Source organism: Oncorhynchus mykiss, chromosome 22 (assembly GCF_057628025.1).
Source record: "Oncorhynchus mykiss isolate SJ-2025 chromosome 22, ASM5762802v1, whole genome shotgun sequence".
Classification (NCBI taxonomy): domain Eukaryota; kingdom Metazoa; phylum Chordata; class Actinopteri; order Salmoniformes; family Salmonidae; genus Oncorhynchus; species Oncorhynchus mykiss.
Window position 1 is genome coordinate 9768162 of NC_143043.1, and position 25269 is coordinate 9793430.

General features: G+C 43.5%; 1 protein-coding gene, 1 long non-coding RNA gene and 1 other non-coding gene across 43 annotated transcripts in view; 1 reads left to right on the forward strand and 2 right to left on the reverse strand.

Annotated features, from left to right (window-relative positions):
* Positions 1-25269, forward strand: part of LOC149972793 (uncharacterized) — a 548532-nt gene that overhangs the window by 203340 nt on the left and 319923 nt on the right. The window lies entirely within an intron of this gene.
* On the reverse strand, positions 1096-9074 carry LOC110501297 (uncharacterized). The gene is made up of 8 exons (XR_016490503.1): positions 8572-9074; positions 5866-5984; positions 3131-3165; positions 2935-3005; positions 2733-2799; positions 2398-2595; positions 2042-2113; positions 1096-1729 (listed from the first exon to the last, which is right to left on the reverse strand). It is a non-coding gene; the product is annotated as an uncharacterized LOC110501297 (transcript).
* The window catches only part of LOC110501299 (guanine nucleotide exchange factor DBS), a 71825-nt gene continuing 56100 nt past the window's right edge, over positions 9545-25269 (reverse strand). For 5 of the 41 annotated variants that reach the window (XM_090215331.1, XM_090215330.1, XM_090215310.1 and 2 more), the window contains 28 exons: positions 24083-24232; positions 23628-23752; positions 22687-22801; positions 22219-22338; positions 21877-22068; positions 19968-20159; positions 19550-19706; positions 19269-19333; positions 19071-19144; positions 18821-18887; positions 18613-18728; positions 18421-18490; positions 18207-18299; positions 17805-17897; positions 17561-17686; positions 17166-17387; positions 16944-17036; positions 16738-16816; positions 16515-16587; positions 14110-14201; positions 13583-13669; positions 13402-13461; positions 12746-12820; positions 12393-12473; positions 11808-11917; positions 11564-11676; positions 11020-11123; positions 9545-10921 (listed from right to left, as the gene is read on the reverse strand). In XM_090215331.1, coding sequence (XP_090071457.1) covers positions 10842-10921; positions 11020-11123; positions 11564-11676; positions 11808-11917; positions 12393-12473; positions 12746-12820; positions 13402-13461; positions 13583-13669; positions 14110-14201; positions 16515-16587; positions 16738-16816; positions 16944-17036; positions 17166-17387; positions 17561-17686; positions 17805-17897; positions 18207-18299; positions 18421-18490; positions 18613-18728; positions 18821-18887; positions 19071-19144; positions 19269-19333; positions 19550-19706; positions 19968-20159; positions 21877-22068; positions 22219-22338; positions 22687-22801; positions 23628-23752; positions 24083-24232 — 3024 coding nt within the window. In that variant the 3' untranslated portion in view covers positions 9545-10841. Of the gene's footprint in view, positions 10922-11019; positions 11124-11563; positions 11677-11807; positions 11918-12392; positions 12821-13401; positions 13462-13582; positions 13670-14109; positions 14202-16514; positions 16588-16737; positions 16817-16943; positions 17037-17165; positions 17388-17560; positions 17687-17804; positions 17898-18206; positions 18300-18420; positions 18491-18612; positions 18729-18820; positions 18888-19070; positions 19145-19268; positions 19334-19549; positions 19707-19967; positions 20160-21876; positions 22069-22218; positions 22339-22686; positions 22802-23627; positions 23753-24082; positions 24233-25269 lie in introns of those variants that run through there. The other 36 variants (XM_090215338.1, XM_090215317.1, XM_090215340.1 and 33 more) reach the window with 19 other exon arrangements.

A 25269-nucleotide genomic window follows, 5' to 3' on the forward strand; every position in this document is an offset into this window, starting at 1 on the left:
ACTGTGAAATGCTCCATACTTAATTAAAGTTGTGTCTGTTGACATGTTGGAAAAGATTAAAGATCTACAATTTTTGTTTAATTTGTCAATATTCCATTTTTATTCATTGATTTACTGGCGTTACATGTTCAGTATATGTATTGACCAGCAAACCCACTGCAGCCTACCTCACTAGCTCACTCTCTGCTGTTGGTGGACATAAAAGACAACTATAGGCGAATATCCAACCTGAAACTGGTTTTTACCTCGGTCAGGAACCGTTGGTCAGCCTGCAATAGTGATTTTGGATTTGTAAAAAATACATGTAGAGGCCAATAAATCATCTGAACCAATTATGCTAATCTGTTATGTTAACTATCCAAGCGTTGTAGTACACCCAGAAATTAAGAGGCAATTAAATCCAGCTGTAATGCGCCCGCGGGCTAGCAATGTCAGTCAAGCCAGCTGAACACGAGTTGCCGGAGCTCGTTCAGAGGTAACTTAACATTTAAAACTAGGTTAATTGTTTTAATTCATTTATGAGCTGCAAATGCAATGCTCATTTATTTCTTAATTGCCATTTTGCGTCCTCGGTCAACGAAGGTCCTCTTGTCGGCCATGCTGCAAATGTGATCTCGCGTTATGTCATTGTCAATACAGTAAATCTACACCACGATATGAAATGTTGATTTGATGATAGTTCTCGATTATACCGACTGATTGCTATTGCATGGTGTGCTCTGACAAGTCTGGGTGTGGTGCTAGTTTCAGTATACTTGGGTGTAAGAGGGCGTTGTGCCAACCAAAGTAATACACTACTAGTACTACAACCACAATATTTGCTACTAGGCTAATTGCTGTCAAACTAATGTACCATTTCAATTCAGTCAATTCTGGATGTGAACTGATATTCCTATTTAATAATCCATAAACAAAGAATTATGGCATTTAGGATTTGTTTAAATGTCCCCATCTCATACCGTCCCTTGTTTACTGCCTACATACACCTCCCATTCCACTGTCATCCATAAGCATGACAGTGACAGTAAATTACTGCAATAGAAAAAGTTTGTTTACAGGACATTTCAGATCTGAAATAATGTCATCACATGACTCATTTACATAGGTTTAATGCGTTAAACTTTCCTCGAGTATGCTATATTACAGCGTATTCCAAATGAATGTGTCTTACAGTAACCATAGTGGTTCACGCATACTGTATAAGGACATATTTAACCTGCGAAGGGTTAGTAAGCACAAAGTACATAGCACAGATGGACACAAAAGACCACCTAACATCAATACAACGCCAATAACCTTGGAACCCAAAACCAATGTACGTCACAAGATTATATCGCCTATTGCTCACTTCAAGTATAATATATCGCCCATCTCAGTAGCCAGGGTACAACAAACTGTTTTCAAATATCAGAGTTAAAATGTTTGAACACAAAGGTAGAAAAATATGGCAAATATAAAAGGTTTTAAATATTTACATTCTACTAAAACTGGGGTGTGAGGTTTTTTCCTGTCCACATGATCGGACCAGGAAAACTTCCGGTCCTATACATTCCTAGTCCGGTCAGGGAAAACTCCAGGCCCTAGTTACTTCTTATAAAACCGCTTTTATCTTCAGCAGTGATCCGTCATGATGGGGTGAAGCTCATGACACAGGCATCTCTCATGGCAGACCTGGCAGTCCTCACCGCTTCAGTCTCTCTCTGCAGATCCTTCAGTCTCTTCTCCATTTCTGAACAAAGGAAAAGAAACAGGGCATTAGGGTGAAATTTATTCTCTGGGCACTGTGTCTGGTCAGTGCTGAGGTCATAATGCATGCGGGTGTTACCGATCAGAGCACAACGGGTCTCCTGCATTCCACATAACTGTGTTAGCCCACTGAGCTATAGCTCGGGGAGCTAACGTAGGTCTTCTGGTGTCAGGCAAGGTTACTCATGCTTCCGAACCAGAATTCCTATACGAGGAACTAACTGATGGTGACTTTATTCCACGCACCACAAAGAGAGTGTATTCTGCACTTTATGTGGATGTTTAAATACTTTACCTTGGTCTCTCTTTGCAAAGATCTCTGGCAGCATCCCAGAGGCCTCCAGCACTTTCAGGGTGAGGTTGAAATCTGTGGACACAGGATATTTTGTTAATATCTATACTGGCAAAAATGTAAAAAAAAATAAAATTATATATATATATATATATATATATATTACAAGCTCAGTTTCACAATGGACAACGGTACAGTTGACAAGTGCACTTTGAAAAAGTGCAAACAGTTTTCCAGTCCCAATTCAATAACATTGTTTGCAAATGCTCTTCATAATTGCATGCACCGGTTTAGTGAGCCAACACTACAGTCCCCATCCAATGTATTTAATAGTAGTCTATTGTATTATTCTGTCTCACCTTCTTCGCTGGCCTGCTGGGATGAAATCCTCTCAGTGATAGTGTTGAGGCGGGAGGCAAACTCCGAGAAGATGAACTGTGTGCAGCCTGCCTGGTGGCACTTCCTGAAGAACTGTGCAGCTGGACTCATACTGGACCCAAAACCAGACGAGCCAGGAGGCCCAGGATCCCCAGGTGACCCAGAACCACAGCTGGAGTCTGGGGAAAGAATTGAGTTGACTCCTGATAAGTGCACATTGGATATGTAGACAGGTTGACCTATCCCAGTCCAAACACACCTCCTAATATGACGGTCCTTTATTCTTCTGTTATAATAGACATGCACACAAACATACTGTTTTGTTCAGGGAGAATGGGGTCCAGTTGTTCCACTTTGATGATGGACAGATGGCTCTTGGAACACTGCACAGAGAAAAGGGCTTTTGAGTAGAAGAAAAGAGCAAAGGTACTGTCGCTAACTACAGAGTGAAAGAGGTAGGAGACAGCAAAAAACAGCCTGCTCATTCGATCACTAATTTGCGTTAAGTGCCAACTCACCTCCCCATTCTCATTCTTAAATGTTGTTCCCTCCAGTCCATACTGAAACTCAAACTGCTCTGCAGTCCCATCTACAGCATAAAAACAGGAATATTGTGAGTGACATAACCACAGGGTTCGTCCTATGAGACCATCTGAAAGTTGACATAAGTCGATACAGGACATCTTGGATTGAAACTGATACAACAAAAACAACCTGCCATGGCTACCTCTGAAGTATTGGGATCTTGCCTGGGGGAAGTTAGAAACACAGAAATACAATGTTAACAAACCATTAGAACACTGAAGAACAGTCTTGCAAAGGCTTGGACATATTTTCTGGAAAAAAAGTACACTTTTATATGACATATATGACCTATAGTCTGTCATAAGACACAGTTTGGTTCTGGGCTCTAAGGTTATCTAATACAGTGGGCTAGGGCTGGGCGATATGGCTAAAATCTCATATCCCGATAACAATACACATCACGATATAGCACATTCTGTAAATTCAATTAATAGTTTATATAAAATGACCACATGTAAAGGCCTATTTCTTATTACATTTTGAATTAAACTCAAATAAAAGGTACTTACTCATATTTATTATTTCTCTGTTTATTTAGAACCTTTGTGCAAACTTTCAATTTAAGTATGCAATAAAATATTAATAAAATCTAAAAAAGGTTCAACAGAGAAATAATAAATATGAGTACCTTGCAAACAAAATAATAGGCCTAAAATGTGCAGTTATAGGCAGTTATAGGCCTAATGTACAGTTGAAGAAACTCAGAGATTCAAATGTATACAATTAAACCTACAGTTGAAGTCAGAAGTTTTTACTTTAGCCAAATTCATTTAAAATGACCACTCCAGTACCTTGACTTTGTTGTCCTTAAGCCATTTTGCCACAACTTTGGAAGTATGCGTCATTGTCCATTTGGAAGACCCATTTGAGACGAAGCTTCAACTTCCTGACTGATGTCTTGAGATGTTGCTTCAATATATCCACATTTTCCTTCCTCATGATGCCATTTATTTATTATCATTTTTTTTTTAATTTTACCCCTTTTTCTCCCCAATTTCGTGGTATCCAATTGTTAGTAGCTACTATCTTGTCTCATCGCTACGGGCTCGGGAGAGACGAAGGTTGAAAGTCTTGCGTCCTCCGATACACCACCCAACCAAGCCGCACTGCTTCGTAACTGCTTCGTAACACAGCGCGCATCCAACCCGGAGGAAGGAAACACTGTGCACCTGGCAACCTTGTGCACTGTGCCCGGCCCGCCACAGGAGTTGCTGGTGCGCGATGAGACACATGAGATATCCCTACCGGACAAACCCTCCCTAACCCGGACGAGGCTAGGCCAATTGTGCATCCCCACATGGACCTCCAGGTCGCGGCCGGTTGCGACAGAGCCTAGGCGCGAACCCAGAGTCTCTGGTGGCACAGCTGGCGCTGCAGTACAGCGCCCTTAACCACTGCGCCACCCAGGAGGCCCTATGATGCCATGTATTTTGTCAAATGCACCAGTCCCTCCTGCAGCAAAGCACCCCCACAACACGATGCTGCCACCCCCGTTCTTCACGGTTGGGATAGTGTTCTTCGGCTTGCAAGCCTCCCCCCTTTTCCTCCAAACATAACGATGGTCATTATGGACAAAAAGTTATTTTTGTTTCATCAGACCAGAGGACATTTCTCCAAAAAGTACGATCTTTGTCCCCATGCGCAGTTGCAAACCGTAATCTTGCTTTTTTATGGCGGTTTTGGAGCAGTGGCTTCTTCCTTGCTGAGCGGCCTTTCAGGTTATGTCGAAATAGAACTCGTTTTACTGTGGATATAGATACTTTTGTACTTGTTTCCTCCAGCATCTTCACAAGGTCCTTTGCTGTTGTTCTGGGAATGATTTGCACTTTTCGCACCAAAGTACGTTCATCTCTAGGAGACAGAACGCGTCTCCTTCCTGAGCGGTATGATGGCTACATGGTCCCATGGTGTTTATAAATGCGTGCTATTGTTTGTACAGATGAACGTGGTACCGTCAGGCGTTTGGAGATTGCTCCCAAGGATGAACCAGACTTGTGGAGGTCTACAAAAAACTATTCTGAGGTCTTGACTGATTTCTTTTGATTTTCCCATGATGTCAAGCAAAGAGGCACTGAGTTTGAAGGTAGGCCTTGAAATACATCCACAGGTACACCTCCAATTGACTCAAAATATGTTAATTAGCCTATCATAAGCTTCTAAAGCCGTTATTTTTGGCATTAATACGTGTCACATATCAATTTGCATTTGATACCTTGGGTCGAGTATTAGCACAAACTCACGAAACCCCCGTTTCTCGACCATGTAAATTGGGGCCATGTCTTTGCAGACGTAAGTTGTAATGGCAGCTGTTCTCTCCTTCAATCTCCGTGATTCTTTGCCATATGGTGTGCCGCGGGCAAAAGCCTCTTGCAACGTTTGAGTCGGGGGTTTGTTTTGAGCACTCGACTGTACTTTTTGGGGTCTCATCCGTAGACTCTCTCTGTACTGTTTCACATGATTCTTGCGTAGGTGGTAAAAGAGTGGTGTTTGAGCCTGTTGTCAGGACCGGCCTGCGGCTTAATTTGCAGAGGACGGTTTTCTGGTCCGTGTCAGACTTTTTATACCCAAACCACATCCATGCGACCGAAGTAGCCCCTCTTTTAGGTACGAGCTCTGTGTCTCCATGCCACGTTCATTCTCCTGCATGTTTGCTTGTGTTGCAAATTTCCTTCCACACAGCGTCACCCAATTGACAAAAAATATTGCAGTGTGATTTGCGACAATGAAATCAACGATAGAAAAAAGTAAATAGCTTCCTATTATGCTCTATCGTCACACAATATATATCTTCATATTGCCCAGCCCTACAGTGGGCCTATATAAAAGTGTTACCAATGTTATCTTCCAATATACATGATACCCACTTTGACATCTCAGTCTTGGGGAGATGCTCATCCTCCTCCTCATCTTCCTCTTCTTCGTATGTGCTCTTAGACATGGTCTTCTCTGCCTTTATTGCAGCTTCTCTTTTTAACTTTAATGTCTGAAGAAAAACAATTCATACCACAAAACCATTCAAAAAAACATGATATGTCACATTTCAATAAGATGTGCAATTTCCATTAACCTTGTGAATTTATGCAGGACATAATATTTTCTCCACCAGATGTATACCAAAACAAGTGGTAGAGCTGCTATTTTTTATTTTTTAATTAAATCTTTACATTTTACATGTTGTCCCTGTAGTAGTCTATTTGTTTGGTAGTTTTATATACTGTCATTAACAGTATTAATATTCGATGGACAAAATAACATGTAGTGGATAATAATAACAGCCCTCTACTTTACCCTGGTGGGCGTTTCTGATAATACTGCTAATAAAAACGTTTTATTTCATCGCACGGTTTCATCAAAGGCGTGTTGGCCTGTTACGTTTCGCAACGAAAACCATTTACTTCAAAAGGAAAACACTTTGCAAGGAAAAACTATTTAAGGTAGATCACTTCACGTTTCCTTACGTTTGCTTCCTAGAGTTAACGCTGAACGGGTTTCGTTGCGAAACGTTTTGCAATGGTCTGCGACTAATGAATGCACCCCAGAACATCAACCGATAAAGCACAACCGGCGCTTATTAGAGAGTGGCCTCTAGTGGAGCCAAGTGTCTATTTCCTTAATGTACACATATTGATCAATACATGTTTTAAAGACTATCACACTGTTGTGACCAGTATAAACATGAATCCGTCTCAGATCAGGGGTGTAATCATTAGTCCAGCAGTTGCTAAACGGAACCTTTGTTGGAACTAAAACGAGAGTTTCTATTGGACAAAATCCAGCAGGTCCCGCCCGGTTTCGTTCCGTTTGCTTCCGTTTTGCAACAGAATTGGCATAATGAATACGCCTCAGACTTGCAAAGACTGGCCTCCATCCAGCTACTCGCTAACCTTTTTCCTCCCCCCACCTTGCAGTCTCGCCCTCTTCTGATCCACCTCAGACAAACGTTGAAGTTGGACTTTTTGACTTCGCCATTCTCTCACTCGTTTTGGATCAATTCCAAAATGCCTGGCTGTTGCCTCGCCCGAATTTTGCTCTGTGAATTTAATCACTGCTAGCTTGAATTTGATGTCGTATTTTCTTCTTGGTGGCGCCATGGCAAGCAACATGACAGATTAAAAAAAAAAAGTATATCACATCACATGGTAACCTCGTAAACAATTAATTTAGATGGAGCGTTTATTTGAAACAGGCGTTTATTTGCTGAAATGTGTGCCGATGCCTGGCTATCAAAAAGGGACAGGCGGCTATTTGAGACAAGACATTTAATTCAAAATGTACATAACTGCTAACCAAAACAGCATTTTCCGGTTAGCATAATAAACGGAAATCCACGAGTCGGTTTAGCTAAATGTGCGCATTCAATCGTAAATACATGTAGCCTAACTAACTAGAGCCGTTTCGGAGGTCAAGTTTACCTGATGCCGAGACTCAATGCCTTTTCATACCACTGGTGCAACGTCCTTTACATCTGATATTCCGGTCGCAGTGTTTACATTTAGCCTGAGAAGCTTCTATTCTGTCGAAGCTGCGCTACACAGCTGAACCAACGCTGCGTGAAATTGGTGTTGACATTTTGTGAATGAATGGAACCAATGGACAACCACACCAGATAATCTTACAACTGACCAGACCAGCAGAGTAGCCTGGTTCCTCGCCAAAAGAGTTGTCAGCGATCCTCTGCTCTGACAAAATATAGGCAATTTACTGTATTAACTACATTTGGGGTTAAAACAAATGAGGCACACGTTGAAATGGCAACCTTGTGAAGAATACATATGGTACAAGCTGAGCTACCCGAGAAACTTGCAGAGGGGGGACCAGTCCAGATATCACACTTTTACACGAATTTGCTTTGGTAGTCGGCTAAGAGTTAAATAAAACACTTACAGGAGTCTTACCTCTAACGGCAGCCATCAACTCTCGCTGAGTTTTGATATGTCTTAACGACAGATGATGGATCCTTTCTAAATGGTTTAACATGGATGTTGTGCTCCCACTCGTCCGCTTCAGAACAGCCGCACACAGCTTACATGTCACACTTTCGGACGAAATTTCATTGAAATATTTCCAGGTGTGACTTTTTTTACGGTCTCTGCTTCTACTTTCCATATCTCGCAACTACAGCCTCTCACTATGTAATTAGCTAATATAATGATATTTTGCGCTACTTCGCCTGAACGTACTGTATCTAGCTAGCAGTCTGGAATCTAGACTATTTACTTGCGCATGCGCGACGATTAAAGACGAAAGTCTTCACCACTCCACATAGCAGACAGTTTACAAATGCACAATGTGACTATAAAATAAACTATTTCACTTCACAATAGCCCACGTATTTTAAGTCTCACATGTACATAAACACTATGTCTGCCACACGCCAGAGTCAATTTTTGCATAATTCTCCACAAACGGATCTATCGGGACCCGACTGCAAACCGCCATTAGGAAAGAGTGCTACCCCAACCCGAATCGCATCCTGACCCGAGTGAACTATCCTTGTCTTTCATAGGGTACTGGGCTCCTTGTTCTGCACTACAGTCGGCAACTGGGCAGTCAATCAATATCCGTCTTACCGTGCATCTCCCAATGTGTTTTTTCAAGCTGGAAGTTCCAGTTCTTTGACTGTCATAGGACAACACCCGCTTGCACTTTTTTGCATGCTGCGAATCCATCCACAAGTTGTTTGTCAGCGTTAACGATTACTCCAAAATGATTCAATACATTTGATTTGACATTTGCCCGGTTTTTCACGATTCTGAGCTCCCTACTTTGATTTTTTTGGGTCAAATTCTGATTTTCCGTGGTATGCTTTTTGCTTTCCATTTTTTTCTCTATCTTATTTCTGGTTGTGCGGGTATAGAGGTTGTTGCTTTGGGTAGGCCTAGTTGATGTCACTGTCTGTGCACAACCTGTGCTAGCTAGTTGGGTATAGGCAGACTGAAATTTAGCCAGCAAATCCATCCGCTTGCTTAGGCTACAGCTGCGGATCTATGACTAGAGTCAGACAGACTTTGTGTAGGTTAAGACAGGGTTAGCCCAAACTAGTCCAGGGATGAGAAATGCCTCAATAAATTGACTGTTACACAGAGATCTTCTTGGTGTAACAGTTGGGATAATGGGACAATTTGGAGTACAACGCATTTCTTCTTATGTTTTCAGAGATTGCTCTGCATGTCTTACAGGAAGCCTGTCTGACCCTAGTGCAATTGTATTGTGTTGGATCTGCTGGCTAGCTGCACTATAGCAAAGAACTGAGAGCTTTTCATTTTTAATTAAGAACAAATTCTTATTTACAATGACGGCCTAGGAACACTGGGTTAACTGCCTTGTTCAGGGGCAGAACGACAGATGTTTACCTTGTCAGCTCGGGGATTTGATCTAGCAACCTTTCGGTTACTGGCCCTCTAACCACTAGGCTACCTGCCACCCTACTGTAGGCAGGCTTCTCCCATAGGCAAGTCTGAAATGACATTTACAAACAAAACAAGATTTTATTAGGCTACCCAACCCGATACAGGAAATACACACACACACACACAGAGAGAATTACATGTACCACAAGTCCTTTAATATAAAAAAAACAGATTCACAACTGCTGACTGATAGAGAATTTCCGATTTCATAAAGAAAAGTGAGTTAATAAACAATATCTACATAAAAAAATATGATTGCTTTACAATAAATAAGTTATGACTATACACGGAGTTATTCACAAAACTAGGAAAGTTCACAGTACACATGGAGAAGACACCTGCAATGACTAAAGTCATGTGAAATGGATGGAAAGGGGATCTCATAATAAAGTCATTTGACGAGCACAGAGGAAACAGTGATACTGTGACTGCTCTGTCTGAACCATATACAAAACGAATGCTGCAGGACAGGGTAGGCTATGAGAACAAGAAGGAGGGAGAGAGAGAGATTACATTGTAGAGATAGACAGACATAGAATAACATCTTTATCAAAGTACATAACGAGTCATTCCCTTCCCTCTGTTTTCAAATAAACAGTAACTCCTCACTCTCCGAGAGGCAATAAGATAGTCACAGGCCTACAAAAGGTCATATTGGTTACTAATATGGCCACCAGTTGAGGTGACTGGTAGAACTTAGAGCAACAATCTGAAAAGCTACACATGGTATACTTTTCAATCATAATCTTTCTTATTTACAATAATTTTATATAAAAACAAAAATACAGTCTTGTCTATTTGTAGACAATCAAGGGGACCATGATGCAGACCAACAGCATTGTAACTTACTTATAGGCTTACAGTACAACAAAAAGGGCTCATCCAGATCCATATCCACCACTCTATGCCAGATGGGGTGGCTATATCAGTGACACCTGATTAGGTTAACCTTGAATTAGAATTCATAGCAAAATGGTATTATATTTCTATGGGTTATGTCAGGTTCCATCTTGTCCATAGCATTTTGTCTGTTAGTGCTACTAATAGTGCTACTAATACTGTAGTAATCCCCAATCCTAACCGTGACAATTTTATGAAGGATAAATGCAAAAGTGCCAAACTGACCTAAGATTAGTGTCTATGGGTAGCTGCTGCCCACCTACACTACATCTCTTCAACTACACAAGGGCGCTGGAGCCCATTCTCTAGTCAATGATATCTGATGAAGTCTATTGTTGGCATCTTCTTGAAGTTTCTGACCAGTATCCTAATAGAAGGGCTTGCCTCTGGGTAAGGTGGGTGAAGTTGTGTTTAGGGTGGGGGGAGAAAGTGCTGTCTTGCTGGGGGAGCCACCAGCTGGTGCTGTTGGGTTGGGATCGGGAGAGAAAGGGTCTGGGGTGGCCTGATGGGGCCAGGGAAGGGTGGAGGGTTCAGGGCTTGATGTCAGAGAAGCTGGTGTAAGTCTCACAGCAGCTGGATGAAGTGCTGAGGTTCCCTGAGCCACTGCCCTCTGGAATATACACAGACATACACAGGGAGACCAGAGTTTAGAGGAGATGGTTAAGAAGAGACACACACACACACTTCTACATGGAGAGGGGGTTTTACCTGAGCTGGTGAGAGACTGGCAGGACTTGGACTCTCCAATCAGGGTGAGAATGTTGGCTGCAGCCACCCAGCCCTCCTGCTTGGTCTTCAAGTTCTTCACAAACCTACAGAAACACACACAACCCCTTGACCACCACCTAGCCCCAACTCAACACTGCTCAGATTTGAATAGTGGGTCATATTCATAAGGCACAGAAAAAAGGGACTGCAACAGGGACGGGCTACCCAAATTGTCTGATAAGAATAGCTTATTTTTGTTTTCTGTTTCAAAATGTTGTATTACGTTTTACTATGGCAGGTCTCTCCAACCTTGTTACTGGAGAGCTACAGTCTTGTAGGTTTTCACTCTGACTAACCTAGCAGACCTGATTCAGTTACAACTGGCGTTGGGAGCATTAACCTAGGGGAGGGTAGATCTCCAAGAACAGGGTTGGAGAGACCTGCACTATGGTTTTCCCTATAGAATATGACCGTGCTGGAATAGATTCTGACTGTTAAAGTGTGAAACCAATCAAGTGTAAGGGTGTCAAGGTAATATTCTCACCACTGTCCTTCATCTCCCTCCTTGATCAGCTGCACCGTTTCACCACTCTTGACTGACAGGTCCTGGCCTTCTCCCTTCTCATAGTCAGACACCACTGTGTACTTCCCTGCACACTGTGCACAGTCAAGATATGGTGTTAGATTGTATGTATGATTGTAAACCATTTTTAAAAACTGTTTCTACATGGAGCCACATCCCAGCTTGGAGTGGATAAGTATCCTCACACACACACACACACACTCACTAGTTTCTTTCCCTCCTCGTCCTCGGGGTCTGAGTTCAGGGGCTCTTCAGGGCTAGAGTAGCCATCATTCTCCTCATTGGCGTCCAATGAGAGAGAGCCCTTGGTCCATCCTAGAGGAGGGAGAACGGGTACATAAGAATTTGGTGTCTTGTGTAGCCTGAAACACACACTCGCTCAGTCGCGCGCACACACACACACACACACACACACACACACGGAGGGGGACCGGGAGACATTGAGAGTAGGCATTTCAGCAACCTCTGTTAGACCAGACACGGTCAGTGACAGGGTGGACCGCAAATAGAAGGAACAGGACCAAGTCGAATGGAGTGAAACTACAGTAATCGTGTGGACCATTCAGAACCACAACATTACTCAGCAATAAGGAGCGTGACGTTTTTTTGATAAATATATCAACATAAGCATTTAGGTGGTCATGTGTATCCACACACTCAGGCAAGGGAACACAGTGTGCAGGGAGTGAGAGGGGAAAATCTCTCAGTGAAATTCGGCAGCCATTTTGTGATCACCACACATCTTAATCCAGTCTAAACCAGTCCAGTCCAGTTGAGTGCTGTACGGTACCTCTCCTCTTGGCCTGTAAGAGACTCGAGGTGCTGAACCACCTGACTCTGCCCAGGTGGAGGTGAGCGTGAGGGCCTGGGTCTGAGAGAAAGATACATTACGACCCTATTGAAACATGGTCAAAGAGATTGACCGCAGGCAAACGTGCTCAACCACAATGAATGACCGACCATGGTAACTGTGACTCCGGTTGCCTGTCAGTCAACACAGCGTATTATACATTCCGTGATGAACCACATTTCTCCGCTGTCTGTAAATCAATACACCCTGACCAACCACGGATGAAATGATCGAATGCAGCGACCGTGGTCGACCACAGATACAGTGACTAGGGTCATTATGGGAAGACGTACCTTGAAAGCCGAACGGAGTAGGATCACTCTTTATCTCATGACGTTTGGTTTTATGGCCAGGGCTTGTGGGAGATCCTAGCCATCACAGGAAGACAGGAATAAAAGAGAAGAAGAGGAAGAGAGTGAAGAGGAGCAGCAAAACCCTCAAATAAGACAAATATCAGTAGTAATATATCTTGGAAGTGGAAGTTAAAGTAAGCGCAGACAAAGAATGAAGAGAGCAGAGGACATTGAAAGGAGCACCACAAACTGTATGTTCTAACTGTGTTGTTCTCTGTACGAACATTGTCACCCTACAGCTACTCAGACAGACTACAGGGGTGAAAAACACATACAGGGTCCCTGAAGTGGTCTATTCACTATCAGCTACAGTACAACTCTAATTGGTCGTCACTTTAGCAAACGTTTCCCAACTCTGGTCCTCAAGTACCCCCAACGGTACTCGTTGTAGCACCGGACAAACACACCTCATTCAACTCATCAAGGGCTTGATGATTAGTTGACAAGTTGAATCAGCTGTGCTCTGGGTCTACGATAAAAATCCGTACTGTAGGGGTACCCGAGGACTGGAGTTGGGAAACACTGACTTAAGCTATGGGACTAAATTACCTCTCTAGATTCTAATCTATGGTCACTTTAGCTACATTTTCAGGTACCTGATGGAGAGAAGGGAATCCTGGGTAAAGTTAAGCTTTTATTGTCAGGAGGCGAGAGGTCTGTGGAAGGAAGCATGCCATGTTTTATCCTGTAGTAGTAGTAGTAGGCTACAGTGCTGACATATAGTAACAATGTATATGATTACTATGGCAACCCCTGGTGACCAGCTAGGGCTGTTACCTTTGTTGAAGTTGCTGAAGCCCTGCAAGGTAAAACGCTTTTTAGCCACAGCTGCTCTGTCTGAGGTAGGACTGGTCGCTGCTTCTTCTGGGCCAGGAGAAGGAGCGGAGCAGGGGAGAGAAGGAAGGAGGGAGAGGCGAGTGGGATGAGAGAGAGGAGAGCGACAGGGAGAGGTGTGGGAGGCATAAAAGAAGGAAGGGATGGAGAGAAGGAAAGTGCAGTGATGAGAGAAAGATATGAGAAATAGAAAGAGAAGTGACGACATCGGCAAGCGGAGGGAAGAGAGGAGAAAGATTAGTCATCTCATCACAGAGAGAGAAGCAACATTTAGTTAAGAGTAAAAGTCAGAACATAGTGTTGTTTAGGTGAAACAAGAAACGCTTTAGGAAAGTGATAACTATTAAATACTGTTGAGAGTAAAAAATAGCTTTGAATATAGCATATGACCCAGTTGAAAGGTGGTGGTGTCTGAGCGTTCTTTATGTTATAAGGCAGTATCCTCCTCCCCTCTCTCACTCTCTGCTCACCTTTGGTCTTTGGGAAGGAGCAGGAGTTAGCGTCAGGGCTGCTGGGTTCTCCCTTCTTCTCCTTCATGCTCCTCTCCCCTCTTCTAAATGGACTGAGGAGACAGGAGGATGAAACAGGTCTGTCAGAAACTCACACTGCAACACATGTTTACACTGCTGCTACTTTCTGTTATCTATGCATAATCACTTTACAAATTACCTCGACTAACCTGTACCCCCCGCACATTGACTCGGTACCGGTACCCCCTGTACATAGCCTCGTTATTGTTATGTAATTTTCTTGTGTTACTGTTCATTACATACATACATACAGTGCCTGCGAAAGTATTCGGCCCCCTTGAACTTTGCGACCTTTTGCCACATTTCAGGCTTCAAACATAAAGATATAAAACTGTATTTTTTTGTGAAGAATCAACAACAAGTGGGACACAATCATGAAGTGGAACGACATTTATTGGATATTTAAAACTTTTTTAACAAATCAAAAACTGAAAAATTGGGCGTGCTAAATTATTCAGCCCCTTTACTTTCAGTGCAGCAAACTCTCTCCAGAAGTTCAGTGAGGATCTCTGAATGATCCAATGTTGACCTAAATGACTAATGATGATAAATACAATCCACCTGTGTGTAAACAAGTCTCCGTATAAATGCACCTGCACTGTGATAGTCTCAGAGGTCCGTTAAAAGCGCAGAGAGCATCATGAAGAACAAGGAACACACCAGGCAGGTCCGAGATACTGTTGTGAAGAAGTTTAAAGCCGGATTTGGATACAAAAAGATTTCCCAAGCTTTAAACATCCCAAGGAGCACTGTGCAAGCGATAATATTGAAATGGAAGGAGTATCAGACCACTGCAAATCTACCAAGACCTGGCCGTCCCTCTAAACTTTCAGCTCATACAAGAAGAAGACTGATCAGAGATGCAGCCAAGAGGCCCATGATCACTCTGGATGAACTGCAGAGATCTACAGCTGAGGTGGGAGACTCTGTCCATAGGACAACAATCAGTCGTATATTGCACAAATCTGGCCTTTATGGAAGAGTGGCAAGAAGAAAGCCATTTCTTAAAGATATCCATAAAAAGTGTCGTTTAAAGTTTGCCACAAGCCACCTGGGAGACACACCAAACATGTGGAAGAAGGTGCTCTGGTCAGATGAAACCAAAATTGAACTTTTTGGCAACAATGCAAAACGTTATGTTTGGCGTAAAAGCAACACAGCTGAACACACCATCCCCACTGTCAAACATGGTGGTGGCAGCATCATGGTTTGGGCCTGCTTTTCTTCAACAGGGACAGGGAAGATGGTTAAAATTGATGGGAAGATGGATGGAGCCAAATACAGGACCATTCTGGAAGAAAACCTGATGGAGTCTGCAAAAGACCTGAGACTGGGACGGAGATTTGTCTTCCAACAAGACAATGATCCAAAACATAAAGCAAAATCTACAATGGAATGGTTCAAAAATAAACATATCCAGGTGTTAGAATGGCCAAGTCAAAGTCCAGACCTGAATCCAATCGAGAATCTGTGGAAAGAACTGAAAACTGCTGTTCACAAATGTTCTCCATCCAACCTCACTGAGCTCGAGCTGTTTTGCAAGGAGGAATGGGAAAAAATTTCAGTCTCTCGATGTGCAAAACTGATAGAGACATACCCAAAGCGACTTACAGCTGTAATCGCAGCAAAAGGTGGCGCTACAAAGTATTAACTTAAGGGGGCTGAATAATTTTGCAAGCCCAATTTTTCAGTTTTTGATTTGTTAAAAAAGTTTTAAATATCCAATAAATGTCGTTCCACTTCATGATTGTGTCCCACTTGTTGTTGATTCTTCACAAAAAAATACAGTTTTATATCTTTATGTTTGAAGCCTGAAATGTGGCAAAAGGTCGCAAAGTTCAAGGGGGCCGAATACTTTCGCACGGCACTGTATATATATTATGAAATAAAAAAATATATATATATTTGTATGTATGTATATTTTTTTAAATTGAACTTTATTCATAATATTTTCTTAAGTCTATTTCTTGAACTGCATTGTTGGTTAAGGGCTTGTTAGTAAGCATTTCACGGTAAGGTCTACACTCGTTTTATTTGGCGCATGTGACAAATACAAATTAGATTTGACTTTGATAAGACAACATGTTGTATTCAGGTTTCTGAACATTGCCGATAGAAACAGAATGAATTGAGCGGACACGATTACATATTCTATCAGACAGACAATCATATCTGTTCTACATGATACATTTCTGCCTGAACCTTCTCTTACATCCCCCTAAACAGACCCCATTATTCCATGTAATATACAGTGCATAACATTCAAGGGGGGTCTTTGATTACTTCTCATTTGTGAATGAGAGGCTCTGACTCTCTAATAGGTCAGTATGGGTCAGATGACTGACCTGAGGCTGACAGGTGCTCCAGCACCAGAGGGGAACTGGAACAGTCCGTCTGACGGCCTCTGTTGACTGGCTTCTGGAAGACACGCAGGGAGATCAACTACAGTCCCACTACATCATGACCAGTGAATGTAATACTCAATGTAATTACAATACACTCAAAGTATTAGAAATACAACTAATACTATTTGACATCAGGTCTGCCACAGACAGATACCCTGCCTACCTCTGTAGGCTTCCAGCTGCGTTGTCAGAACCTTCCGGATCTCCTTCACCCACGTTGTTTTTACCTCAGACGTTGGGGCCTGAAATACAATGGTGAAACTTCTCAGTTTTGTTTTATCTAAATAGAGTCTGATGTGATTTCTGTATCATTGTAAAATAAACTTTAGACATGTAGTCTGTAGCTGTTGTTTGGGCAAAACCACTCACCTGAACGATGTACACCTCCTCCCGTGAGTTGCACCAGACCTCAAACTTCTTGTTGTCACCTTTGGCGTTCTCAGTGATGCCCACAGCACTCATCTGATAGAGGGCATACATTTTGGAAGCTCAATTTTAACTCACTTGTAATATTAAACACTGTTAGACCTACTACAGACAGACAGACACACGGGCAGGCAGGCAGACATATGGACAGACAGACAGACTCACGTTGAGGGACTGTTTGAAGCTGTAGGAGGGGGCTTTCTCGTAGCCCTCCCCGTTCTCCTCCCGTCTCTTACAGAAGAGCAGGGCCTTCTCATGCAGGAACAGGTGTCTCTGCATGGGCTTAAAGCGGGCCAGGTCCTTGACCTTGGCATGACCTTTCTTGTGTTCTGTCCACACACTGAATGACCCCTGCATCAGCAGCCGTCCCAGGTCGCCCATGTTACCCTATCAGAAGAAGGGTCACAGGTCCGGAGAAAGTTCATGTCTCATCAGAAGCCTGCAGCCTTATGTCATTTTGACATGTTGACACAATCTCTAAAATAATGTGATGTTGACGCCATTGAAAGGAATATGCAATATATTTCAGGGAATGTGAAGTTGATCGATGATGAACTCACATCGTATCCAGTGATAGCGATGAGGTGCATGGAGTCGTTGACAGCCTTCAGGATGCCCAGGATGGAGGTGAGCGCCTCCTGCAGGTCTTCTGACCCCTCACAGCCCTTACTGTACTTCAGCAGCTCCTACAACACACACATGCACATATTGAGATGTGTTGATCAGCAATGAGACATTATGAAAATAAAGGAGTGGACCAGAATGCTCTTGTGAATCACGAGACAACGTATATACTGGTCCTACCTTCAACAGGAGCTGGTATTTGGTGATCCTCTGGACCGGTTTCAGGAGATAGGAGTCCAAGCCCAGTTTATGTTCCAGCTTCTTCTGACACTCCTGTTCCAGACCAGAACAGGGAGAATACATTAGTAGGGGATAACAACCACTTAAGCCTGAAGCTGTTGGGTGTGTACCTTAGGAGAGGTGTGTATATGGTGTGTACCTTAGGAGAGGTGTGTATATGGTGTGTACCTTAGGGCAGGTGTGTATATGGTGTGTACCTTAGGGGAGGTGTGTATATGGTGTGTACCTTAGGAGAGGTGTGTATATGGTGTGTACCTTAGGAGAGGTGTGTATATGGTGTGTACCTTAGGGGAGGTGTGTATATGGTGTGTACCTTAGGAGAGGTGTGTATATGGTGTGTACCTGGAAGAAGGAGCAGTCGGAGCACTGTCTCCACAAGCTCTCAGAGCGAGGTTTATTCTGACAATACTTCTCATAGATCTGCAGGTCTGTCATCTATGAGATAGAGAGAGAGAATAAAGAAAAGAGAGAAATACCCCTGCATCACAAACACTTCACTACAATCAGAGTAGTGATTTAGACACAACATATTCCAGTTCAATCTCCAAACACTCACCCTCTCCAGAAAACACCGACCCACAAGTTCCGGGCAGTCTTCGTACTCTTCCAACTCCCTCAGAAAGGTCCTGGAAGATCATAAAGAAGAGTGATGCAGAGAGAAAGATATGATCAATTAGTCAGTACAATGCCTGGGAAGTCCTATCACTGTGTAAGCACCATTAATAACCGCTAGGGGGTGCTCATTTACCTCTTGTGGAAGTGGTAGATCTCTGGCATGTTGCCAAACAGCACATCTTTCTTGTTTTGCAGAGGAATGGGCATGAGACTGGCCATGGCTGGGTTGTCCATCTCTGAGGCATAGCCCTGAAACACCCAATAGGACGAACACAGTTAAGACCGATACGCATGTGTGAGAGGTTTCAGATGGTCCAGGGGAGAGGGATAGAGATACACACCTGTAGAACACAGAGCAGTTCCTCCACGTATGCCCTCTCTGTCTCCAGCAGCTCATTCATTACATGTCTCCATAGAGAGAGCACAGTCAGACATAATGTAGACAGTTCAGGCTTACATGATACAGACACCAGAGGATAATCATTATTAATCTCTATGGGTGAAACGCTACACACAGAAGTCAGAGAAACACCACAGACTCACAGATATGCAGTCAGATATAACAACGGACAAAACACGGACCAAACTTACTTTCTGAGGATGGCCAGGTTCTCATCCTCCTCTGACATAGAGGCACTTCTGTTGCTCTGTAGCTGGCCCTCCACCTGAGAACACACCACAGGATGAGTGTCTGCTGAAACTACTGGAGCTAGTGTCTTATTTGACATGCATACTGCAGGTATGATCATTTCTACCCCACAGTAAAATACAAGAGGGACCTCCACTTACTTTTCTACAGCTGACCCTGTTCACAGAGTCTCCCTCTGAGCAGCTCTTCTCCAGCACTCTCTTTGCTATGGGGGAGAGAATGAGAGAGTGGAGGAGCTGAGGTGGGATATTAACACGATACACATATCTAAATATACATTGACCGATCTAGTTAAAATAACATTAACCCTATGACAGGACCCTATATGTGTGATGACAGGGTGCTGATGATGTGTATACAAGGACATAATGGTACATAAGGACTGGTAATACTTCAGGACAGGTGGTATATAAGGACTCACCTGGCGAGGACAGTGGGGACTTGATGGCTTCAGGCCTTGGGGCCACAGGCTGGACTGGCCTGGTGTGTTTGGCTGCCAGCTTCTTCAGACTGACCCTCCTCTTCTCAAACATCTCCTGCATGGACACCTGCTTCTGGAACACCTTCTCCACTTGGTCCTGAGGGAGGAGAGGAGAGAAGGATGAGAGAGGAGGAGAGGAGAGAAGGATGAGAGAGGAGGAGAGGAGAGAAGGATGAGAGAGGAGGAGAGGAAGAGGAGCAGGGAGCAGAATTACACCCTGGAACCCTAAGTTTTTGATAGCTGTTTGTTTGCTGTGTCATCTTTTCTTTACATTTAATTGATCACATTATGATGACATTTTAATGACACGAATCCAGGTCTGAGTGCATGTCCGAGTCATAAAATTGGATCCCCTTACTCTGAACTCCAGGTTGAGCACTGTTTCGTAGTCCCTGCAGATGGCACTAGGATCAGTCAGTTTGTTCTGTCCTGCTGTATCCAGGTAACGCTCAATCTCCTGCAGCGCTGACTCCGCCCCGTCATGTGACTGACACTTGTCCACGGGCTGAGAGGCCAGCAGGTAGATGCCATCATCACACCACTTAGCAGCCTGGGAGAGAGGGGGGTTGAGTGTGTGTTTTTAGGGGTTTATGGGGCGGTGTGTGTGTGTGTGTGTTTCTACATGCATTTGATTTACTTTTTTTAAAACTTTGTGTGTATGTGTGTATATATATACACTACCGTTCAAAAGTTCCGGGTCACTTAGACATCTCCTTGTTTTTGAAAGAATAGCAAATGTTCTGTCCATTAAAATAAAATTGATAAAATTGATCAGAAACACAGTGTAGACATCGTTAATGTGAGTCGCAGCTGGAAACGGCTGATTTTTAATGGAATATCTACATAGGCGTACAGAGGCCCATTATCAGCAACCATGTGTTCCAATGGCACGTTGTGTTAGCTAATCCAAGTTTATCATTTTAGAAGGCTAATTGATCATTAGAAAACCCTTTTTGCAATCATGTTAGCACAGCTGAAAACTGTTCTGATTAAAGACGCAATAAAACTGGCCTTCTTTAGACTAGTTGAGCATCTGGAGTATCTGCATTTGTGGGATCGATTACAGGCTCAAAATGGCTAGAAACAAACAATTTTCTAATGAAACTGGTCAGTCTTTTCTTGTTCTGAGAAATTAAGGCTATTCCATGCAAGGAATTGCCAAGAAACTGAAGATCTCGTACAACGCTGTGTACTACTCCCTTCACAGAACAGCGCAAACTGGCTCTAACCAGAATTGAAAGAGGATTGGGAGGCCCCGTTGCACAACTGAGCAAAAGGACAAGTACATTAAAGTGTCTAGTTTGAGAAACAGACGCCTCACAAGTCCTCAACGGGCAGCTTCATTAAAAAGTACCCACAAAACACCAGTCTCAACGTCAACACTGAAGATGTGACTCCGGGATTCTGGTGCTCTAGGAAGAGTTCCTCTGTCCAGTGTGTGTTTTTTTGCCCATCTTAATCTTTTATTGGCCAGTTTGAGATATTGCTTTTTCTTTGCAACTCTGCCTAGAAGGCCAGCATTGCGGAGTCGCCTCTTCACTGTTGAGACTTGTGTTTTGCGGGTACTATTTAATGAAGCTGCTAGTTGAGGACTTGTGAGGAGTCTGTTTCTCAAACTAGACACTCTAATGTACTTGTCCTTTTGCTCAGTTGTGCACCGGGGCCTCCCACTCCTCTGTCTATTCTGGTTAGAGCCAGTTTGTGCTGTTCTGTGAAGGGAGCAGTACACAGTGTTGTAAGAGATCTTCAGTTTCCTGGCAATTTCTCGCATGGGAATAGCCTTAATTTCTCAGAACAAGAATAGACTGACGAGTTTCGGAAGAAAGTTCTTTGTTTCTGGCCATTTTGAGCCTGCAATCAAACCCATAAATGCTGATGCTCCAGATGCTCAACAAGTCTAAAGAAGGCTAGTTTTATTGCTTCTTTAATCAGGACAACAGTTTTCAGCTGTGCTAACATAATTGCAAAAGGGTTTTCTAATGATCAATTTGCATTTTTAAATTATAAACTTGGATTAGCTAACACAACGTGCCATTGGAACACAGGAGTGATGGTTGCTGATAATGGGCCTCAGTACGCCTATGTAGATATTCCATAAAAAAAAATCAGCTGTTTCCAGCTATAATAGTAATTTACAACATTAACCATGTCTACACTGTATTTCTGATCAATTTGATGTTATTTTACTGGTTAAGAAAAAAATCATGTTTAAAAAAAAAGGAAATTTGAATGGTAGTTGTATGTGTGTGTGTTTATGTCCCTCTCACCCTCTCCAGGCTGTGGTGCAGCTCTATAGCTCTGAGTAAGTGGTCTTTCTTTGCTCTCAGGTAAGTGCTCAGTTCCTCGTTCACGGCTCGGAGCTCAATGCATTTGGGCTGGATGGAGTCCTCAGCATAGTGGGTGTTCTGAATCAACTCGTCACCCTCACGGGCCAGAGCCTGGGCTCGGTCCAGTACCTCCTACAGAGGGAAAGGGGGAGAGAGAGAGAAAGGAAGAGAATGGGGTACAAGGGAGAGAGAGAGATGGAAAGATAAAAGAGAGATGCAACATTATTGATTTCTATACGTACTCTGGATAATACATGTCTATCAGTGTGTTTGTTTACTTACACAGACTCTCTCCTCGTGGCTGCTCAGCTCGCGGAAGATGTGATCAGCGTGGGCGGGGCTTATCCCCACCTCCGAGAAAGCTGTCAATCTCTCTGCCACCTGGTCCAGCAGACACCTCACCTGGAACAGTAGCACAGCAGTTAGAACACACACAGGTTGGACACATACAGACCAATGTAATGACATTTGGTATGACATACACACAACGTATACTCAGATCTGGTTGTACATGCACACACAGACATGGTGTACAAAGATCAGGTGTGACATGCACACACACACACACAGGTGGCCGTGTCAATGCCCCATAGGTGTACCAGGATCAGGGGTGTAATTGCTTCAGAGATCTACTTAGTTTGTAAGGTGTATGTTGCTCTCTGGCGTATTGCTCTCAGGTACTGTAACTAGTGTATGTTACCCATGGTGTACAGAAGTCAGGTGTGTGTAGTCATGTGATGTCCCACTCACCTCTCTGTAGTTGTGTTCAAAGTGACGGAGTAGCAGACATTGCTCCAGCTTGGTCTTATGTCTCTCCCAGAACTCATCAAATGCCCGTTCTGTCTCATTCAACTGGGAAAGCAGTCTGATTGAGGAGAGGGAGAGAGGGATAGAGGGAGAGGAGAGGGGGTGGAGGAAGAGGAGAGGGGGTGGAGGGAGAGGAGAGAAGATGGGTAGAGGAGAGGGGAGGAGAGAGATGGGGAGGGAAAGATGGTGAAAGGGTAAGAGAGAGGGAGAGATGGAGCAGAGGAGCAGAGGGGGTGAAAGAGAGAGATGGGTCGAATGGAAAGGGAAAGATTGAGATAAAGAGGGAGAGAAGATTAGAAAATAGGAGACATGAGACATTTTCTGCTATTCCTCTGTGTCTTTTGCACACTCTACTGAGTTGAATGTGAAAGATGCCAGCCTGTTTTGTCTTCTCTGTCACCAGTGTTCTCCAAAATATTCCTTCTGACCTCAGAGGACCAAGCACTGCCAGTCCTTATCATGGTGAGGAGCAAAAGCTGTTATGTGTTCTCACCTCTTGCATTCATCAAGTCCTCCAGTGTTCTATATTTCCTGTGCATCTATGAACCAAGTGTTCTAGGTGTCCTGAGTGTGTTCTAAACCTAATGTTCTAGGTTCCCAGTGGGTGTTCTACCTCAGTGTTCTAGGTTCCCAGTGGGTGTTCTACCTCAGTGTTCTAGGTTCTCAGTGTGTGTTCTAACCCCAGTGTTCTAGGTTCCCAGTGTGTATTCTAACCCCAGTGTTCTAGGTTCCCAGTGTGTGTCCTAAGCCCAGTGTTCTAGGTTCCCAGTGTGTATTCTAACCCCAGTGTTCTAGGTTCCCAGTGTGTGTTCTAACCCTTATGTTCAAGTTTCCCAGTGTGTCTTCTAACCCTTATGTTCAAGGTTCCCAGTGTATGTTCTAACCTCTGTACGGTGGCCAGGTTCTCCAGTTCGTCCTGGTTCATGTTGTGGTCTGGGTCTCTCACCACTGGCTCATTAATACTCTCCAACAGTCTGCTGCCCTGTCCTAAAGCCACCAGCAGATCCTCCTGGAGACGCAAACACATCAGGGGAATCAAATACACACGCCAACACCAGCACTCTGATATCAGTGGTGTGGGACAAGACAATGATTTACTTAGATTTAACCCATCATGTTATTTTGTGTATTCATCTTTCTGGAGGTGTGTGTGTGTGTGTGTGTGTGTGTGTGTATATGCGCGCGTGTGCATGTGTGTGTGTGTATGTGTGCGTGTGCATGTGTGTGTGTGTGTGCGTGTGTATGTGTGTGCGTGTGTGCGTGTGTGTGTGCGTGCGCATGTGTGCGTGTGTGCGTGTGTGCGTGTGTGTGTGCGTGCGTGTGTGTGCCTGCTCTGTACCTTCATCTTGCTTTTCTTGTTGATGTGTGTCCCCAGTAGGTTGCTGGTAGCCTGGATGTCATTGGGTAGTTCGGTCTCTGCTAGCTCTGTCCCAAACGACTGCAGGATCTGAGCTGTTCTCTTTACCATCAGAGCAAAGCCCTCAATGGCCTTCACACAGATGGATATAGTACATTGTTAGAAAATAACATGCATATCTTGACTGGGAAAAAGGTTATTAGTCCAACACTAGGAAACTGGGCCATGGTTCTGGTGTTTATGCTGTGTATTCACTGTGTGTTTGCTGGATGGTTACCTCTGTGTGTTTAATTTATTAGGATCCCCATTAGTCGATGCCAGAGTATGTGAGCGGAGCTGGAACGGAGCAGGGAGCTTTGGCCTTCTCGTCGAGCTCCAATTTCACTTGAGTAGCGCTCACACTTCATGAGCTCAGGGCATGCCCGACCCAGCATGCATTTGTAGTCTATTTGTGTGCTGCTATAGCTCCTTGCTTTAGCTACTGTCATGGAGTTCACTAAATATTTTCATAAAGAAATTGATTAAACACCCAGTTGCTAAATCAAGGTGACTTACAAAGATGAGGACCAAGAGCAAGAGAGGGAGTGTGGTGATTTAGTGTCCACAACTAAAGAATCATTGTGGAATCTGAATAGACACTTATCTAAAAAAAAAAGACTGTTTTTTGATGTCATTCGTTAACTTTCACTGCTATGCGGATGACACACAGCTGTACATTTCAATGAAACATGGTGAAGCCCCAGAATTGCCCTCGCTAGAAGCCTGTGTTTCAGACATAAGGAAGTGGATGGCTGCAAACTTTCTACTTTTAAACTCGGACAAAACAGAGATGCTTGTTTTAGTTCCCAAGAAACAAAGAGATCTTCTGTTGAATCTGACAATTATTCTTGATGGTTGTACAGTTGTCTCAAATAAAACTGTGAAGGACCTCGGCGTTACTCTGGACCCTAATCTCTCTTTTGACGAACATATCAAGACTGTTTCAAGGACAGCTTTTTCCATCTACGTAACTTTCTGTCCAAAAATGATGCAGAAAAATTAATCCATGCTTTTGTTACTTCTAGGTTGGACTACTGCAATGCTTTACAATCCGGCTACCCTGATAAAGCACTAAATAAACTTCAGTTAGTGCTAAATACGGCTGCTAGAATCCTGACTAGAACCAAAAA